The 22,399-nt window shown below is 43.0% G+C and overlaps 1 protein-coding gene across 3 annotated transcripts in view; it reads right to left on the bottom strand.

The window, feature by feature from the left end:
* The window catches only part of LOC147708847 (MFS-type transporter SLC18B1-like), a 721,944-nt gene that overhangs the window by 449,273 nt on the left and 250,272 nt on the right, over window positions 1–22,399 (bottom strand). For all 3 annotated transcript variants that reach the window (XM_086927467.1, XM_086927468.1, XM_086927469.1), the window contains exon 7: window positions 489–625. In XM_086927467.1, coding sequence (XP_086783593.1) covers window positions 489–625 — 137 coding nt within the window. The remainder of the gene's footprint in view (window positions 1–488; window positions 626–22,399) is intronic.

The raw sequence follows: 22,399 nt of genomic DNA, 5'->3' as shown, positions 1-22,399 counted from the left end.
TAACGAGCCAAAACAGGCAGCAACCACATGTACAACCTTTATAAAAATCTGTCCCTCTTAGATGCAGAAACAAGACAACCGCAGAGGTGGTGAGAAGGAGCTGCTAGGCAATAGATTTTCTCAACCGACTCACTCAGTGTGTTCTTGCATTGTAAATTTGAGTACAATGTAACTGTACTATAGGAATAGAAAGGAGTAACCTTCCAAAAAAAAAGGCAAAACAGGGTAACGCTAATCAATTCCAAATCATCTTAGAATCTTAAAAGTCATGAAGCAGATATACTGTAAGACCTACTTGCTGTTGATCGGTTACCCTCCTCGGCGCTCAGAAGGTAGGGAGCTAAAGTATATAGCCATCGTTCTTGTAAATTCTAGGAGGCTTGGCACTACATGACTAGGCTGGCATAGGAGCCCCTGAAAGAGCAAAATGGTTTCCCGAGTACAGAAGGCACAAGGGCAAATAGGGTTGCAGGCAGGTTGTGGCTTACCTTTTCTGTGACAAAAAGTGACATAGTGGGATCCAGAAAGCCCAGGCATGAGCTCATTGAGGTTATAATAAGGCACATAAACATTATCTTTGGTAGTGTGATCAGCCTCCAGAAAGAATCTCGGCTTGGAACTGCATCTGGATTACAAAAGGTAGGAAACAAAAGTAAAGAAATTACCTCCAAACTGAAAACAAAACAAACAAAACAACTAGTGTCCAGACCCCGCTCTTAAGTGATGTCCTTGTCTTAGAAAAAGTTGCTTACCTGTAACAATTGTTTTCCATCTGGGATCTTTTCTATACATTCCCAGGGTGAAAATGTTAGTGGACAATTAATCCAATACTCATTCCATTAACATCATTGTAAAAACTGAATAATGACATCAGAATGAAGAGCGGGCAACTAATGAAATTATATTTGACTTTTTTACACATTAATACAGGATCACTGTGACAGATAAAAAATAAAGCACTTGAAGAAACCCTGTGATTTTTAGTACATATGCAAATGTAGAGCAAATATAAAAAATATTCTAAATCACATTCGCAATCTCAACAGACCAGGGCTTCGTCATCTGAGCTGTTGGAACATACAATGCAAAACTCACTTGCATTTTGGTGCTCTTTTATAGGTTTCCTATAATGCAGCAAACAGAGAATGGAATACGCGGTTCAACAGAAACTCAAGTTAGTAGCAAACAAGCAGGTGCCTAGCTCTTCTCCTGGGAAAACGTGAGAAGACCTATAGATAAACATACAGTCGGATACAATAGAAAGCTTACTTCAATAAATCTTCAGTTTCTGTCATCATCCCCATCTCCTTACTGAGATGAGCCAGTTCCCTTCCAAGTGACCTCTTTCTTAATCAAAGAGCTCCCTTTGAAGTGTACTGAAGAGCCTGGCTCTCCTTCCATAAGTGTATCTCACCCAGCTTACAGGAATGCAGCAATACACATTTTTTTCTACCACCTCTCCTCCTGATCCTCCAGTCAGCCCGAGGTCTCCCAAAATAGAACCCATGAGTTTTTCATGTATTGTACCGTTTACAGGCATACATACACCCAGCACGTGCACATGAGATACAGGGATTGCACAGCACTGTATTATTCCTGTATTGTACCACTCACAGGCCAACATACACCCAGCAAATATATTCCACTCACACACTGTGCAGCCCTACACACCAAACTGATGTAGAACACGGGTGAGTTAAGCACACTGCAGAAGAACTTTAAATGAATGAGCCCGTAGGCCTCACTCCAGTGACACAGGTAAAAAGGAGATTCTCACTTGTACTGATTACTAAACAGTATGCTGCCACCACTGCGCTTATCCCATTTAACTACTGGCAAAGGCAGTAGCCTTTCATCCCTATGAGGGTAGCTCTTTGCCCGTCCCTACTGGTCCAAAAAGAACACAATCCATGAAACAAGCTGTAAGAAATTGGGTTATTGACTGAGGGAGGTGAAAACCCAACTTAAGCAAGAACCACAATCCTTGCCAAGGTGAACTATAAAAGTCACTAAATGAACCTGTGCTAAGCCTCTGGTAGCTTGGAACTAAAACAATAAATCTTAACTTAGAGGCACCATGTAAAGTGTATATGAAGCACATCAACAGTAATACTGTAAAAAGCCTCACACCAATTTACAGAAAATGTGCCAAATGTAATAAATGAAAATTACATGTACAAATGTAATCAGTAGAACCAGAGTTATGAATTTCAAATATTTTGAGTGGAAAATAGAGCCTATAAGATCAAATCGCCAACCTTGGGCATCTAGTTGCCCGAGACTGGGGCAGTCAAAAGTTATGGCCAGACGTGATGGAGCCCAGTACGGATACACAAGGTCAACTGGCCTGAAGATAATTTCCTGAGAAGGCAAACTTCAGCGAGGTAAGGGAGCCGGCAGTGTCTAAGGAGGAGGCATTGTGGTCAAGGAGCCACTGGACATAGTCGCAGTGAAGATTTCTATGTCCAGACTTTGTACCCTTTTTGGAAGTCGAAAATCTCCAGGCTGGTGAAGCTGGAGGCTGTTGCCTATGAGGGCTCCATAAGGCGGAATACCTTTTCCGAGAGGACCAGCTGAACAGGATTTGCTGCTGCAGAGAAGAGCATAGAGGGGGCTACTGCAAAGTCAGACTGCTTCTCAGGCGGATCAGCGAGCAGTTAGGTCCTGGTCTTCTGTAAGCTCTCAGGAAAATGATTGGTGGAAAATGTTTAAAGTTTTAGGTTTTGGCTGAAGAAGCACCTATAGCACCACTTCCAAGGGTCCAAGACTGGTTGGGCAACATAAGGAGCGTCAGGACTCACTCAAGGCATAGGCCAGATGAAGTGTTATATTCCATATAGGTACTATAATATAGGCCTCTGTAAACTCATTACCCTTCACCTATATTCTCTCCCTACATTACACTTGTCAAGGTTTACAGGGACTGACCTTTTGCCTAGATATTACACTGCATTCAGAACGCAGGTTTTTCCTAGTTCGAAATCTCAAACATTATGCATGAGGATACTTTGAAGAACAGCAGGACTACCATCTCCTGTATAAAATCTTTGTACAAATTTCATTCCCAACGTCATCCTTAGGCGGACACAGTAACACAGCAAGGTAGGACCCCTGGGAAGACTCATGGGTATATATACAACATGTGTTGCTAAGATAGCTAGAGGAGATCGAGACTTCCTGGCCGACACACTGACCAGAGACAATGAGGTTCCCGCATGCAGACAAGACATTCCAGTTCGCAGTGGTCTAACATTCCTCGCGGGGTATCCAACTCGAGACCAGGATGGGGTCCCACAGTCTCCCTCAAGGAAATGGGGTTGACTAGATCCTAGAGGAATTCTTGGCTTAATACCTACAACCATGCTAGGTACACTTAGGTACATCTAGATAGGGAGGCATCTTAGGAATACGCACCTTTTATTATGTGTTTTATATACTTGAATGTATTCATGATTTTAGTAAGATACTAGAACTACACCATCCTTTTACTTTCATAGTACTGGTAATCATTTATATCCTATACTGTCTAACGGTTGTTGCAGCACACCAATTCTACACCAGAATAACAACTGTTCGATAAATGAATATTGAAAACGTCCAGTTTGTTTTATTTGGTGTGTCTCTCTGAGAGAAACTAAGTAAGCATGAGTGACTGAGCGAAATGGAGTACATTGTTTCCACAGTACTGAGGGATCAGGGTTGTCATGTACTGAGGTTGCCAGAAACTATTCTGTCCTTAGTAAGAGGAGATTATAGTGGCACTGTGAGCTAGCTGATATAGAAAGGCTAAAGTACCCGTTGGGGGTGATCATGAGTTCCACTGACACCAATCCTTCAGTGTATGTTGCTTAAACACGCAGATCCTGTATATTCTCTATAGGAACTACACGACATGGGGCCACCAACGTTGGTTGGGTACTTATTTAACAGTAGAATCTGAGTAGTTAAGTACTGCTATTGGTCAGAAATCCCTATTCACAAAACACCAGAGACGTCTGAAGTGGGTAGGCTAAAATCCGCAACAGCTGAGTAGGCAAACATCCTATTTATTGGCAGATAGTTTATCAAGGTAGAAACAGAAACATTCCTAAAATTGTGCAAAAACCTTATCTTAGTTTTCTTGAAAGGTTATTTGGTGTTCTGAAAACACAATGACTAACACGGACATAAATCCATTAGATCAAGCACTGGACCTCTCAGAAGACGAGGAGGATGCAGACGCAATATAGATTGCAGCAAATGTTAGACATACAGTCACCCTGAAATTGCTTGCGCATGTTCAACAGTTAGGGGTGGCATAATAGCTTTCGTGATCGAGGCATACAAATCATCCAGACAAGAGGTATTTTATTCATGGGTTACATTCCCAGTAGCAAATGCAAGAACGAAACCATTTCACTCCTACACAGAAAGTGATGCACCAGCCGAATATTGTCAGTTTGAAGACATTGAGGTTCCGCTTAAGTACCAGGAACACTTATACTGGTTTAAAGGCGCACTACCCCATACAAGAAGAAGAGTAAGACTCGGTCCGCTCGGAAGAGAAGGAACGACATGGCCAATATTGGCAACTTATACACCACATCCTGACATGGAAACTATGCCAGGACCAGACTTACTCACATTTCACAAAGAATGAATAAAACTTTACAGAAACATGACACAATGCCTTTGACCTCAATGCCGGTCAAAGTGCAGCGCTGATTCTGTTAGATCTCAGCGCTGCCTTTGATACGGTTTCCCATGAGATCCTTCTGCATCGATTGGAAGGGGTAGGGATCATGGGAGCTGCCTTACAGTGGTTTCGATCCTTCCTTGAGGAGAGATCTTTCCGGGTTTCGGCACCACCATATATTTCTCAGTCTCACTCTATCGGCCAGGGAGTCCCGCAAGGTTCAGCACTCAGTCCATCTCTATTTAACATATATGTGCAACCCCTGGCTGTTGTGGCAAAAGAGTGGGACTTGGAGCTGGTATCATATGCGGATGATACACAGCTGGTCATTACTTTAGCTGAAGGGCCATCGGTGTCTGCCACGAGGTTTAGAGAGGGCATGGCAGTAGTAGCCCAGTGGATGTCTGAGAACTGTCTGCAACTCAATGCCAGTAAAACAGAGGTTTTACTGGTAGGAAAAAATACTTCCCTCTGGAATGAACACTGGTGGCCTGCATCGCTGGGTACTATACCAACGCCCAAACCCCTAGTGAAGAATTTGGGAGTATGGATGGATGCCTCGCTCAACTTTCTGTCCCACACAAAGAGAGTGGCAGCTACTTGTGTGGGCCTGCTAAGGGGCCTTAAACCTATCCTGAAGTACTTTGACCCAACAGTTCGCCAGCTCATAGTTCAGGCCACGATCCTCTCGCGCCTGGATTATGCCAGTGTGCTGCTCCTAGGGGCGAACAAAGCCGAGATCTTGCGACTTCAACGAGTTCAGAATCTGGCAGCAAGATCTTTGGTTGGGCTCCCCCACAGATGCTCCGCTAGAGCAACGATTGGAAGACTACACTGGCTCCCGATTGCGTCACGGATTAAATTTAAAGCCCTTGTCATGGCGTTTAAAATCCTTAAATCCGGGAGTCCGGTTCTACTACGCCCATTGTTGTCTTGGTACAGGCCATCCCGGAACCTGCGTTCCTCCGGGCAATATCTGGTGGAGGTCCCACGTACCAAACTCGTTCGGATGGGCGGTTGGTCTTTTCAGCTTCTAGCGGCCAAACTATGGAACACTCTGCCGGTCCACATCCGTGGCATTGAGAACCTACTAGCCTTCCGGAAAGCCATTAAGACCATCCTGTTCTCACTGCCATAGGCCCCCTTTACTTACCTGACTGTCCTTGAGTTTGTGATCCTCTGGTCTAGCAGCGCCGGGACGCCTCTTTGCTGAGGCAGCTGTTGCGCTTTACCAAATCAGTAACATTAACATTAACATTAACATTAACATTAACATACGTCATGAGAACATTAACAGTCCTGCCAGCAATGGTAACAACAAATACAGCTCAAGTTCGAAATACAAGTACTAAAATTACACCACAAACATTACACGCAGTAATGGATAAATGCCCACAAAACGTGAATTAAGGCCATTCTGGATAGCTCAGAAAATAATACAGCTAGAAGTAGTATTCCTGAATACTAGCCCATATGAAAAACACAGAATGCTAACAATCTGCTTGCCCATGGGGATCACATAACAACTAGAGGACTGTACCTTGTGGGGTACAGTTCTCGCTGTCCTATATACCAGAACTGATGGTATCCCGTCATTAGCAGAAGTACCAGACAAATGAAGACAAATACAAAATAAGTACGGAGCAGAGCGTGCAAACTTAGGGATGAAGTTACTAGGTAACTATGCCCAGGTATCAGCGATAATACTGGCAAATATTAAAGGGGAAGCAGCATCAGTGGCCATCCGCCAACGCCTAAGGGAGTTCAGTCCTTTATAACCAACAGGAGGAGGAACTACCCAAAATAATTGAAACTGCAAATGCAGAATTAGGCAGGGACAGTTTGGGTGGAAAAGCATTAAAACCACAACTTGTGGGGAGCTCCGAGAAGGAGACTATCAAGCAGACACCAACTCCTTCTAAAAAGAAGAGGGAAAATAACAAAAAACAAAATGGTAAAGAAAAAAGATCTCCATCCAGAGGTATTTCTCCTCTACAGGAACCCTCCGAAAGTAGGTATATATATCCTTAGGAATAGGGGTAACATTAGGAAACCTGACAGGTATCAGGATTACTGATGCACGTTCCTCCCGTTCCTTTCAGGGTTCATCGAAAAACTCTGAAAGGGAAGATCGGTCAGAAAGACAAGAAGATAGTACAAAGTCCAGAGACAAGCAGCATGCTCAAGAATATACTTCCAAAAAAGAAGATAAAGCCAAACCAAAGCCACAGTTCAAAAAGAAGAAGGTTGCAGGTCTAAAGATCAGACAAGCCCATAATTCTGAGGACTCAACTACTGAACTGGGAATAGCCTCTGACGATGCTAGACAGTGCGGCAGAAGTAACAATAGCTCACCAGAACCTGATGGAATTTCTGGTGACAGCGGACTTGAATGATTATATCACGGTGGAAACACCTGATACTAGGGTAAGTGTCCCACATAAATTGTATGAAATAACACTCCATATGGAGGGGGACAAATGTAGTACAGTTAGAGGTCTCTTTAGGGAGAACCTGACGTTTGGCTATGACATTTTGTTAGCTGAACAAGACTGGCCACCAGCATTCGTCATGGATTGCCCTAGGGGAGAAATGATAAATTTACCAGCATTTTCCGACAACGTTCCAAAAAAATTAAAAAATACATATGAGCGGGAGTGGGCAGTAGCCCAGGCTCCAGCATTATACAAAAATCATGTTGGATGGGATGAGGACTCAACCCACCAAATTATTCCACTAAAAAACAATCCAACTGCACAAAGGCCGTACCCTATAAAGCAAGAAGCTAAAAAACAGGTCAGGGAGATTTTAGATCAACATGAATGTCAGGGGGTGATTGAAACATGCACCTCTCAAATGAATAACCCTTTGTTTCCAGTATCAAAACCAGACAATTCATATAATTTAGTTTTAGATTACAGGCATTTAAATACTTACACCAAGACGTTTGCAGTTCAAATTGCACACAGTGTCGCAATGATGAATAACATTGTGCGGAAAAAATACAAAACAACAATAGATATCGCATATGGATTCTTTTGCCGAAATATAGCGCTTGAGAGCAGATACTTGACAGCATTCTCAGTGCTAGGGTCCCAGCTGCAATTCTGCCAGCTCCCCAGGGGTATAAGAACAGCCCGGGGTTGTTTTCAACTAGAGTAAATGAGTTACCTAAAAATCTGGATGAAGAGGCATTGTCCTATGTGGATGATATTTATCTTACGGACGATGACCTGGAGGAACACTTGAACAGAGTAAATACCATAATTTTGGGATTCGCCTCGGAGGGTTACAAATTAAACTTTAAAAAATCGAAAATAGCCTACCTTAACGTCCTTTTTCTAGGATATGAACTTGCGAGTGGAGGAAAAAGTCTGGACGCTAACTTTTTGTGCGCTGCTCTAACCCCTGAAATCATTAGTAAAACCTTTCTGCAATTTAATGAAACCTGACTTTTCAGTTAGAAACTGGACACAGGAACACACAGATACACTTAGTTCCTAATAAGCTGACATGATAGTTTCAAAACACTTATAGACACGCGTAAATGTACACAACCTGGTGATCTGAATAGTTGCGGGTCAATCAGGATACACCTATCTAACATATAATGAAGGTGAAACAGTACCAATAGCATATAAATCTCACTTGTACACAAATGCTGAGATGCGTTTCACTTCTACAGAAAAAATTCTAACAGCAGTACAGACTGCTGTAGTCCGAGAAAGAGCCCTGGCTCAGTGAAAACGTATAATAGTTGTGACCTCGGTTCCAGCCTTAGAGGCTGCAACAAAGGCAAGCAGTCCCAATGCTAAAGCCTTACATCCAGGATGGATACAATGGGCCAATTCTCTCACTGCAACAGATGTAGAATACAGGCACGACCCACATTTAAAAACACAAGCATTTCTGGAGTACGAACAAGAATATCCTCTACCGAATGAAATAATGCCTCTAGATTGTATTGAATACAATATTTACACTGATGGTTCTGCGCAACCGGCCTAGGGAGTAAAGAGCAATTCAGTGCCGCGTGTGAAATCGTTAAAGGACGGATACAGGATACAGGATGGTAAATTACACAAAAACACAGTCTCTTGGCGACTGTACAGCGCAGCTGGCATAACTAAAAGCACTAATACTGGAACTGGTAAATACGGATCGAGAATTCCCCACACTAATCGTGTGTGAGTCTTTTTACTGTGTACAGTCAAACAATTAATATCTACTGAGGACAGAATGGGTTTAAAGATGCAAAAGCTGGCACAATTAAGCACAAAATTCTATGGGAAGAGGTAGTGGAGTTGAAAAATGAACTACCAAGGGCTCACGTGATACACACACTGAGTCATCAACGTAATGGCATCCACGTTGAAGAAAACTCATTGGCTGGCGAAGCCGCAAAGGGGGCTGTACACACGGCTTCCGTAGCTGCAATCACTCGTTCAAAAACGAGAATAGACGGTGAAATAATGGTTGTGATTATTGCCACACGCAATAACTCAGTGGTACCGAAAAAGTTTCGACTCAAGTACTCCTACAAGTTTGATGCAAACAATGTTCCATTTGCTCAGATTCCTGGAGTGGGGAATAGAGTAATACCAAATATGGAACAAAGGTTAGGATTAATTCTAGCAGCACACAAAGGTATAGGCTCTGCACATGCAGGAGTTCCTGCTACGGTTTCTTTATTGAAACAACACTACTGGTGGCCAGGACTAAGAAGGCAGACTAAAGACTACGTCTTGAAATGCGACATCTGTCAGCAGATGAAAGGTTCCATAGTAACACGTCCAGAGCAACAACATTACTAATATCAGACAAACCACTTGTGTGTGTTTATTTGGACCAGTGCGGCCCCTTAAAATCTGATGGGGAGAACAAGTATATCATGGTTGCAGTGGATTCCTGCTCTAGGTTCCTAAGGGTGTGGCCACAGCGATCAGCTAACGCTCAAACTGTTATAAAAGATTTGCGAGTCTTTATAGGGACATATGCAATAGGCACACTTCATTATGACCGTGGCCTCGTGTTTAGCTCTTGGGTTTACAAGGAAGCTATGGGAAGTGTGGGTATCATTGCGGTACTCCTCTCCGTACCAGCCCGAGGGAAATTCGGTTGTAGAGAGGAAAAACCGGGACTTAAAGCGATATTTAACAGCTAGATTATTAGGCTTGGTGGCATTTTGGTAAAACATCTGTATGGAGTCCAAAGAGCGCTAAATAATCAGCCAAGAAGCTCTCTAGGGGGGGTCACTCCTTATGAGATTCTATTTGGGATGAGAATGCGGGTACCTATTCTTGATTGTGAAGGACCAGTGGCGGATAAAAAACCTTGTGACATCCATAAACGTTCGGCTGTTTTACTGGAGCTGAATGAAACCAGGACCGAGTAATGTCAATATAAAGAAGAACGCCACTGGGGAAGCAAACGTGTCACTGCAAGACCTGTCTGGATCCCTAAAGTTAGGGATCTAGTCAGAGAGAAAATAGCAGACAAAAAAGAATCTGGGCCATCATACAGAAAGCCTGTACCTGTTCTGGCAGTTGAAGGAACAAGAACAGTACTTCTGCCACCTCTTGCCAGTAAAAATGACAAAATATTTGTCTCAATGGACCTAATCAAACCAGACTATGTGTCCGATACTGAGTAGTAGGCCACGTGGACTCCGAAGTAACAGACACCCTCCTCTCACAACTATACAAGAAGTTTAAACAGACTCATCACTTTTGAAGGGTCACCTACATGGAATGAAGGACTAAGCAGCAACGCAATGGAACTCATTTCTCTTGACCCTGAAGTTCAACATGATAACTCAGCTTAAGGACAAATTTCAATTCGACCAAACATGGATATCTACGTCAACATGCCCCAACTGGAGCAAGCTACAGTTTCCACGAAAATGGGGGTACTACCGAAAATTGATCGAACTGCATCTGGCTATTTCATTGACTTTGACAACTTCTCATTAGATCCAAGCGAAACCAAAACAACGCCACCCCAAAAAAACTCTAGGTATCTACATGAAACTTTTCTTTCTTTTCTGGATAGGCTTAGTAATTGTTTTTAGTATGCTTATTAATAGAACTTATCTTCGAGAAAGCTCTGCAACACGAAAAATGAATATGATCTTGAAACAGCACCTATCATCACATCGTGAAAGAAGAGGCCTGCCAACAGTGAACATTACAGCAGTTCCTGTACCTGGTGGTATAGTATGGGGCAAGGTTGATTTCGATATATTTGACCAGACTGAACTTTTAAAACTTTCCGATGATTGGGACTATGAAACTGTAACTAATATGTTGTCTGATTTAGAGAAATCTGATGCTTTTTCTAATAATGAAATGTTAGAAGACACATCAGACTTTGAGAAAATGTATTGCTATCAACATTATGGTCATTTTTTTCGGCATAAATTAGCTAACCCTAGGAAGGTTTTCACATATCACCAATGGGAACATTGCCGAACACCGCCGAGAAGCAGTTCAAAAACATTTGTACAAAAAGTTTGGTATTTTTCAGGGTTTAACACGTCAGACCCAGCCTCATATTATTATAAGGTTGCACCTACACCAGCACAGAAAAATATGTTGACAAACACCAAACAGATCTATTCTGCTTCCTTTATTGCCCAGTTGCAAGAATAAGGGTATGACCTATGGAAAGACACAATAGACTTAAAATCAGTCTAGGGTACTAGAGACTGGCAGGTCCAGGGAACAGAGGCACTCTCATTCCTCATCAAATAATGTTCTTAAGTGGAAAAGTACAACAAACAACTTGTCTTGAGTTAGCTAGGAATAAAGATTTAAATACACCTCGGGTGCAAGAACCATCAAACACTGAGGAGAATGCAACATCACAAAAAGTGGTTACTAAAGATGACATCTTGCAAAGCAATAGATCAGACCCCGATTGGAAAGGATGGTTGATTTGGCCCACAGACACCAATAACCATCAAGAAAGATTCTTGAGTAAAACTGAAGGATTTAGTATCAACAGGCCAGATCCATGCTATGTACAGACACAACACCCAGGGGTAGTGACATCATACAGTGTTGGGAAGTTATGCCTCGATTGGCTACAAACCTCAACACTCACACAGGTGAAACAACACTTATCCTTACTTACAGGGGATGTGGACCTGCAGGATTTTTTACTAGGTCCTAGGAAACAACGTCCCAAGTTTTTTTTATATGCTGTCTATAATGAAATATGGAACATTTCTCAACTAGAAGCCACGGAAAGATTACGAGAAATCACTCGTCTAAATCTAGAGAAAGCTCTATCAATGGTCGATAATTGGTTAACAACCTTAACATCCAAGATATATTCACTGGGCAACATTGTATCTTCTGCTATCGATGTACTAAAACTAGGCGTGTCCATACTACAACACGGACAATCGCAATTGCGTTCTATTATGTTGCTAAGCTGGATGCTGCAATCTTTGTGCGCAGGCTATGTGCCATGGCATTTTATAAGCCACATATCTCTGTTCTAATCTTACAATCTGACAGAGAAACAGATAGAAATGGCACACAGGGGAGTGAAGTATACAATGCCGCGCGTTGAAATACTGGACAGATTAACATTTACAGTGGCAGAATCACCGTCTACAGAATGGTTAATCCATGGCCACATAACTCTCCCGGTCACAACTTTTCAATTCCATTATTGCCTAGAACAAATGCAGGCAGATATGAGAAATTGGGTAAGGAATTTGTCAAGGGATCTTGGAAATTTTAATACAGATTTCAATGCCGAAGTGGGGAAAAATAAGTATTTCTTAGCGGTACTAACTGTGAGAATACCTTAAGTGGATCACTTATATGCCAGGATATAATGCTTCATGGGGCCTGTAATGGTTCAATAGCAGATTTGTTCTGTCACCTCGAGCGTGCCCCAGCTGCCATGATAAATCCAGTATTCAAACTACTTTCGAATGAAAGTTACTTGATGCTGAACTATCAAGGTTACTGTGGGATGCTTCCAGGCATTGCATGTCTGGTAACTGTAAGCTTCTGGGTTACTTGCTGTATGCAAGTATTGTTTCCCCCAACACATACAGTCAGGGAGGCACCGCTATTGCCTTCATTAAATATTTCATTAATATGGTTTGATACTTTGAGCAGAATGAAAGCCATGATTACCCAGAAATCCGTGTCCTTAACCTCCGCGCAGGAGACTCTTGATCTCCAAATAGCAAGGTCTTCAGCAGTGATACAGGCCCTTATACGTACCAACTGCCCTTTCCTTTTTGCAGAAATGCTAAATCGTATCTTTAACGTGTCTGATAGGACAGGCATTGTTCACCTATTTAATGTAGGTTCTGGACTGTTAAGCACCTTTCAGACTGTCCTCAGCGTTATTCCAAACTTTATACACTCTGTATTGGGAAGCATTTTTGGAGGACTGCCGCTGATCCTGTTTCTGATAGCAGGTATCCGGATTGTCGTTTTTCTGCTATGTAATGGATGTTCCGGTTACCAAGGAGATGGAAACAGTAATCCTGAAGAGAAAATACTGTGATCGCATGGCAAGCCACACTTCTCCTAAGGGAACTAAGTGCTTCTTGGTTCTTATAGTTCAGACCAGTCTGGATGGACTGCATCTTACCTGTCCTCAGATGCCTGTTTTGGGGAGACGAATGCGTGTTGGGTCTCTGTCTGACACTCCCATCAGGTGCGCGACCGCACGTTGATGCTTTACTGGACCTGATAACGGCACAGGTTTTGCAGTGTACCCAGCGTACTCTTATGTTGATGTCGGCATTCTTAGAGCCACCGCAGGTAACATCAGCACCTGTTGGTACAAACACCTGCTCCTCCTCTCGCACCCAGACCTTGGATGGCGCACAGGCTGCCCCAGCACCGGCTGTGGACAGTACAGAAAATCATCTGTGCTCAATAGATATAATCTGTGAGGTGTTACAGGGACAGCCAACTGCAGAAGCAAGCAACATGAATGTTGCGTCTACCAGCCAGGACATAAACATTTGGCTCATTTGGCCCGTCATGTGCCCTCGAAGAAATTCAGCTTTTTTTAATTTAAAAAAAAACCCTGAAAACTGAAACTCTATATCAAAATTGACATTCCTTTCACGCATGTGTGGCTTTCAAAATGCTTGCAGTAGTTCGGATTATATCTACGGACATAGAGCAATAGCCTATTTGTCAATTTCTAATACTTTCCCTTTTTTAACAAACATTTTTTTTAGAAAAACTTTTTAAACTAATGTTTTTAACATATTAGCAAAATAATGTTTTGTATATTTTGTGTACACATTTAGAACACCTAGTAATACATGTAGAATTTCAAACTATGCCATCCATTTGGAAGAGGAGTGGGTGTTCTATTCCATATAGGTACTATGATATAGGCCTCTGTAAACTTGTTGCCCTTCACCTACATTCTCTCCCTACATTACACTTGTCACGATTTACAGGGACTTACCTTTTGCCTAGATATTATACTGCATTCAGAACAAGGGTTTCCCTAGTTTGAAATCTCATACAATATGCATGAGGGTTCTTGGAAGCACAGAAGGACTACAATCTACTGTAGAAAATCATTGTACAAAGTTCAGACTCGACGTCATCCTTAGGCCAACACAGTAACACAGCAAGGTCGGTCCCCTTGGGAGACCTAAGGGTATATATACATCATGTCTTGCCAAGATAGCTAGAGGAGATTGAGACTTCCTGGCTGACACACTGACCAGAGACGCTGAGGTTCCTGCATGCAGACTCTCCAGTTCGCAGTGGTCTAACATCCCTCACGGGGTGTCCAACTCGAGACCAGGATGGGGTCCCACAATCTCACTTAAGGTAATGGGGTTGACTAGATCCTAGAGGAATTCTTGGCTTAACACCTACACCCATGCTAGGTACATTTAGGTACATCAAGATAGGGAGGCATGGTAGGAGTACTCACCTTTTATCGTGTGTTTTATATACTTGAATATATTCATGATTTTAGTAAGATGGTAGAACTATACCATCCTTTTACTTTCATAGTACTGTTAATCATTTATATCCTATACTGTCTAACGGTTGTTGCAGCACACCTATTCTACACCAGAACAACAACTGTTCAATAAATGATTATTGAAATCGCCCAGCTTGTTTTATTCAGTGTATCTCTCCGAGAGAAACTAAGTAACCACAAATGACTTAGCGAAAGGTAGTACATTGTTTCCATGGTCCTGAGGGATCAGGGTTGTCATGTTCTGAGGTTGCCAGAAACTATTCTCGCCTTAGTAAGAAGAGCGAGCTGATACAGAAAGGCTAACTTATCCGGTGGGGGTGATCAGAGTTCATCTGACACCAATCCTACAGTGTATGTTGTCTAAATGCACAGATTGTATATATATTCTCTATAGGAACTACATAAACTCTAGAGTGTCATGACATAAGGAGAAGCAGGCAGGGAAAAACAAGGTACATAACAACAATAACTTCTCCGAAGTCAATAAATCAATGTTTGGTAGTACATCCAAGATACATATAAAATTGTACCGCAAACCAATCATTTTCATTTTTTATTATCAAAAGTATAAATCATTTTTGTAAATTTATTGTTTTTGGTATTACACATATACATGAAAATAATATACACCAATATATAATATTTTTTAGCACATCAATTGTAAAAGAGCCCCACTATCATAATGAAAAACAAAGAACATAATATGACAATCAATTAGAAAAACATAACAAAAGACGATACAAATTTGTGAAGACAAATACACAATAAATAAAAACACGGATAATAAAAATACATACACATCCCAACTTACAATACAATATTAGCTGAATAAATTAGATGCACAAATACACCAAAAGAGAAAGCGCCGACACACGCTTCAGAAGTGGAATGTACACAAGCAATTCCTTCATCAGGGTGCTGAGAGAACAACTGATTCAAAGGCCAAAAGCCATCTTATGCCATGCACTGCCACCGGATATAAGGTGCACGGGGCTCTGTATCAATATACAAGTTTCGACTCCGAACTTTCTCAAAGGTTTCCACAATCCTCGGGAGCTGAGTGTGAGCTGCAGGTAATGTTCACTTTTATTAGTTCATGCCGGCCCTCTGGTGGTTGATTCGATGTCAAACTGCGCCTGGCATGATGGTCTCTGTAGTCTTCATTTCTCAGGTCCGGGTTGGAAAGAGTGATTGTGGTGTTTTAGTTTCCGTTGTCTGAGTTGCCCCACTGGAATACTGTTTCCAGAAGTGTGCCTCCCGTCGCGGTCCCGTGTTTAGGGCTGCGTGGATCCATCACTGACTCTGGTGTCTGGTGGCAGCCTCTGTTACCCTTAATTCGTTTCCGAGTAATCAAAAAACAGTCCAAGGTCGGGTAATTCGAGGCGCTCTCGCTGGTGGTGCGTTTGCTCTACGACTGGACCACGTCGTTTAATATGACACAAGGTATCTCCCCGTTCCGGAAGAAATTTGCGCCGCACACTGCACACCTATGCTGAAGCATTTATTAGGCAATTCATTACTGGAAGTCCTGATGCGTTTCGTTCGTGACTCCGAACTTTCTCAAAGGTTTCCACAATCCTCGGGAGCTGAGTGTGACCTGCAGGTAATGTTCACTTTTATTAGTTCATGCCGGCCCCTGGTGGTTGATTCGATGTCAAACTGCGCCTGGCATGATGGTCTCTGTAGTCTTCATTTCGCAGGTCCGGGTTGGAAAGAGTGATTGTGGTGTTTTAGTTTCCGTTGTCTGAGTTGTCCTACTGGAATACTGTTTCCAGAAGTGTGCCTCCCGTGTTTAGGGCCGCGTGGATCCATCCCTGACTCTGGTGTCTGGTGGCAGCCTCTGTTACCCTTAATTCGTTTCCGAGTAATCAAAAAACACATATATATACATACATATATATATATACATATATATATATACATATATATATATATATATATATACACAATTTACAAGAATACACAATTTAATAATTATCAATGCAAACACATTGTTATTTATTAATTACTTACCTCCCACACTATACTGCCACAAACCCAGCAACCCACACTTAAAAAATGATTAAAATAAATAAGTATTACAAAATTAACATAATTGATAATCGATTAATTAATTAATTAATATTTGTGAATTATTTCTTAATGAATGTCATGCCCTATACCCTTACAAACCTAGCAACCAGAAGCTAAATATAACTAAAATACATTAATATTACATAATGTAAAAACTGTATTATCAATTAACTAATTAATAATAAATAATTCATAATTCACACTTAATTAACTTCCCACCATATATCCCTATAAAACCAACAGCCCACACCTAAAATAGAACTAATGTATAACATGATTAAAAAATTTACATAATTAATTAACAATTAAAATAATGAATAATACATTAATAATTAATTGTTAATTACTACTTAATTAACTTCATACCCTATATATCTCTACAAAACAGCTGCCCACAAATAAAATGTAACTAATATATAAAGGTATTACACAATCTAGATCAATAATAATCAAATTATGAATACATTAATAGTTAAATGTTCATTATTACTTGATTAACTTCCCCCCCTATACTACTATAAACCCAGTATCCAGCACAAAAAAATATATCAAATGTAATTATTGCACAATTTACAAAAGTACTAAACAATTAAATCTGTAATAATAAATTAATATTTAATTGTAAATTATTAATTAACTTCCCTCCCTATACCTCTACAAACCTAGCAACTCACTACAACCATATAAAGTACTATTAGTAATTACATGAAAAATTAAAATGTACTTAAAATTGCAACCTATATTTGCAAATATTATTAATATTAATACAAACAATAATGACAAAATGTATACATGAACTAAAACACATTAAAAAACAATATTTTTTAGAACTAGATTATTCAAAATGATATGAACAACTATATTATTAAAATGATATTACATGCAAAAATAATTATATTCTTGACAACGCTTTTGTATCACAAGATTTTTTTCTCCCAACATACAAAACTCAATATTTTTTTCAATCACGAACTTCCTGGGCCTTGCAGAAATCATCCCAATAGGCCCTCCCGCAACTAGCAAACACTGCAGCTCTGGAAGTGACCCAGCCTCCAGCACCAAGCCCAATTCTGGAACCTCCTCCTCCCCTCTCCTCCCTCTGTAGTAGAAGCAAAAACCTCCATGTCCAGAATTCATTTCCTGCCAAATACCTAGTGCTTGTCCCTGCAAATCAGGAGGATCCTGCACTATGAAACTTATCTGCAGTATGTGCCTTGGTCACTTCACTGCTGTGGGGCGGGCTATAAAGACTCCTGATCCAGGAACCCAGTCAGGGGCAATCAAATCAATGCCCAAGAGACATCCAGCACCCTGTGTTTCCCTTACACAAACATGGACCATGGCCACCTTGCCATGAGCTCAATCTCAACCCTGTCAAGTGGATACTCTATGCCCTCTCCACTGGCTACCAAACCTGTATCCATAGTCCCAAAGAGTATCTCCTCAGGCTTAAGGTACTTCCTCTCAACCATAGAGCAGAATCCTCCAGTATTCCTCAGGACATTGATAATTCCTGCACAAACCTCATTGTGTTCAGAGCGCCTGGGTCCCTCCCCCAGATCACCATAGTTACTAGTTTGAGTGCAACCACACCCTTCTGGTCCCTTCTCCCACATGTAATATGACTGCTATCCTGAGTGCTGCTGGGTAATGGTCTTTTGTCTGACAATCCCTCTTTAAGTGTCCCACCTGGTGGCACTAGTGACAAAGTCCTCCCCGTGGACATGAGAGAACTTCCCTATTCTCCCTTCTCATGACACCACTTCCCAGTGCCCCATGGAAGAGCAATGAGGACATACTTTGCATCCTCTGTTGAGATGGTGGATGGCAGGCTTAATGCAAATGCAGGTTGAGCAGTCCAAGGCTTCTCTAAACGTTAGGCATGGTACCTCTTGCCACCAGCTCTCAGAACCCTGGTCAGAGGGCCACGGTGCAAGCAGGAGCTATTTGTCCCACCTGTGGTGGCTGAGGCCTTATACTCACGATGGGCTGGAGCCCAACCAACTATGAATCCTGATCAACTGAGCCAAGTATCCCTTCAGCACTTGGCTCTCAGTGTCAAATACTAACCTTTTTGGTGCTGCAAAGGTGTGCTGGAACTCCAAGATGCTGGCTTCCAACTCACCTTGATACCAAATCCCTTTCCACGTTCTCCACTTGTTCAGGACAAAGACACACACAATGGTAATGTAATGAATAGAGAAAGCGGCTAGGAGGACAATCTCTGGTTGCGCGGTGCGTCAGCGCCGTAGTTTGCTGTTCCTTCTCTTAATGGTGTGTCAGATCTGCAATAGTAAAGACGTTTTTAGCACATTATGAATTCAAGTTGAATCTTATCCTCTCTATTACCTCCTCAGAAACAATTGTTGACCTGTATTTGTCCCCTTTTTTGCTGTTGATGAACTCTCACTCCTTGGTATGATCCTAGTATGACCTTGGATATATCAGTACTTAGTCTTCTAGCTCTTCTTTAACTTGTCCACTTTGTCCCCCTCCTTGTTCCCCTTTTCTTAAACATGATGTTTCTATCAGGTTCTTATCATACACTTGAAGTTCTTACGGTGTCCATGTGAAATCTCCAGTGCCATTGGTTTAACAGTTCACATCATCACGTGCTAACAATTCACTGAGTAGAGATGTATATATAGTTCTATACATGCATTACATTATCATCAAGTGAGCTACAAGCTGCATGCAAAAATAAGTGTTAAAGAGCCACACACTCCAGGCAAACAAGGTTAATGTGAGTCATTCTTGGGGGCGTGGCCAAGTCGCCGACCAAGATGGCTGCGCGGCATTGAAGCTCCGCCATCCGTTTCCAGCTCAGCAGAAATATCCCCTCAATATGCGGCATTAGCGGACCCCCAACTTGACGTCGCTCGATCACTATGCATGTGCTGTACATGGTGATTCCTCTGGTTCCCTGTTGAAGGCTCCGCAACTGATTTCCCAGCGCTAGGAGGTTCAGAGGGCATGGCTATTGTCGGCCGCAGCCGGATCCGTTCCCTGCGCAGCTCGACTAGAGGCTCAACGCGACCGAGGGCTGTCGTCAGACTGGAATGAACAGCAACCACTGCCGTGAGTGCGCCGGCCACGGGTCCCTCTTTATGTTTCCCGCCTCCACATATTCTCCGGTCCATCCGGGGCGCAGCCACGTTTGGCTGTGCCCGGGCTGTTCCACCTGTTCCTTCCCTCTCCTGGAGACCTCGTGGGGACAGGGCACACGGGTGAGCCTGGGAGGCGTCCACTCAATTGCTTGCTGCTGTGGTTGTGGGGGGTGTATCTATCTTTCTCGGCGCCTAGTTGCCACCACACGACGTCCCACCATAACGGCCCACTCGGTGTGGGCATGTAGGCCCAACTCTCTGCCTTCCACCTGCATCACGGGGCCTGAGATTGCCGACACCACAGCGTGGCACTTCCCCGCTTGGGGGCATCTGAATCCTGCGCCTTGGCCTACATGCAACTGCCAAAGAGCCATACTTCATCTGCTCCCGATTACATGCATTCCAGCCCACAGACCCCATCACTGCATTGAGGCGCAGTTAACATCCGGTCATACCTCTACATCGGTGAGGGCTCGACGGAGTGCTCGCTGCCTGTGCACTCATCAATCCTCTTGGAGGGCTGCCCCGGGTTGCGATTCAACTGCTCTTGATGCACCCTGCGCACTGTCTCCATTCCCCCCTCTCCTCTCCCTAGTAGAGGGACCTGGTTTCGTCTCTCACCCTTTATTTCCTCAGTGATCATCTTACTGCCTCCCTTTTCTCATTGTTACACAGCGGCATGGGCCGCAAGGACCCTAAGAAAAGGACCCTTCCTTTGGATAAGCTCTTCAAGAAGGTGCCGGAGGGCAGTTCTGACATGGCAGAGAAGGACAGGGCGCGGACCAGGATGGCGACTCCAGTGCTCAATCCTTATTACTACTAGGAGTTGTCAGCGGGTTTCAGGTCGCTAGATGGGCGGTTCGACACCTTAGACAAGCGCTCCAGAGTCTGGGGGCCAAAATTCAAATGCATGACAGGTGCTTAGATGTGGCTGAGGCGCGCATTTCGGACATAGGGGATGGCACTGCACAATCACTCAAGAGGCTGGACTGCTTTGAACGTATCCTCAAGGATGTAGTGATCAAGAACGAGGACCTTGAGGCAAGCAGCAGGCGCAATAATATTCGCCTCTTGAAGGTGCTGGAGACCACAGCCACGGGGCGTCTAGACCTTTTTGTTGAGGCCTTGCTTACTGATCTGTTTGGGAGGGAGTCCTTTACCCCTGGCTTTGTGGTGGAAGGTGCTCACTGCACTCTGAGCCTCCGACCGAAGCCGGGCTGCCTCCCCAAGACCCATAATATCACGCATCATGAACTTTTGGGACTACGACGCCGCACTACGCCTCACCAGAGAATGCGGGGATACCATATAGCCGGGCTCCAAACTATCTCTCTACCCAGACTTTACAATCATGATGCAGGAGGCCCGTCATAAGTACAATGGGGTCAAGGCCACACTCAGGTACATGGGTTTGAAGTGTGGCATGCTATACCCTTCCAGATTGCGATTTATGTTGATGGCCGGGCCCGCGTTTTCGATAACGCAACCGAGGTGCAGGAATTTCTCCATACATACAAATAACACAATAACCAGACGGTCGCTGACCTACCTCCGCACAGCGACTCCAACGCAAGTATGGAACTCTTTTCAAGAGCTGGAACGGGCTGACTCTATCGCACTGGTCCTCTCCCATTGTTGCATGGCTATATTGGGATAATATTATTTATCAATAAAAATGTGTCGAATAGCTGGATGACTGACGTGACGTTGCCACCCCTCATGGTGTACACCTTGAGTTTGTTTCTAGTAACACTGGTATACTGCTCCAGGGTTTTCTCATTCCAATGCAAAACTACTAGGTATATCATGTTTCGTTGTCATTTGTGGTTTTTGTCTTGCTTTCTTCGTAGTGAGGTTAGTTTGGGTGGGGGCTGGGGGGACAACTATCATACAGACATTTTTGTTTATTTACTGTTCTTCTCACTGTCCGATTTAGCATTTATCAGCAATTGATTTTTTTTGTCATTTGTGCCAAAACCACTAGATGGCCCAGCTGGGTAATGTTGATGGTCGCTCTGGCTTGTCCTTGATGTCCTGGAACATCAGGGGTCCTAACGATAATCGTAAGAGAAGACATGTTGTCCACGATTTACTTCGTCACAACATCAACATTGCTTTTTTGCAGGAAACGCTTCTGCCCAAATCTGATTGCGCACATTTTGCTTCAAGCTGGGGTGCATAGAGATAGTTTGCCAACTTCCGCAATTATGCTAGGGGCACGGCCATTCTTATTCACAAAAGGGTCCCCTTCAGTCTTCACTCCACCATAAAGGATAGCGAGGGTAATTGTTACTGGGTACATATTGGGTCACAGCACTGCACTGGTGTGCGTATATGCCCCGAACACTGATTCCCTGGAATTCTTTCATTCCCTGCATGCCCAGCTCTTAAAGTTAGATCCTGTTGCTCCTTAACCCAGACTTGGATGGCGCAGCTAAACCTCCTGGAACTAAACCATGTGCATGCCGTGCTCTTCTTTACCTTTGTGAACAATTATTGCTACTTGACATTTGGCGCAAGTGAACCCCTCCCTCACTGAATACACACATTT

The sequence above is a fragment of the Lissotriton vulgaris genome, chromosome 6 (assembly GCF_964263255.1).
Source record: "Lissotriton vulgaris chromosome 6, aLisVul1.2, whole genome shotgun sequence".
Classification (NCBI taxonomy): domain Eukaryota; kingdom Metazoa; phylum Chordata; class Amphibia; order Caudata; family Salamandridae; genus Lissotriton; species Lissotriton vulgaris.
This window is presented reverse-complemented; position numbering and strand designations above follow the sequence as displayed.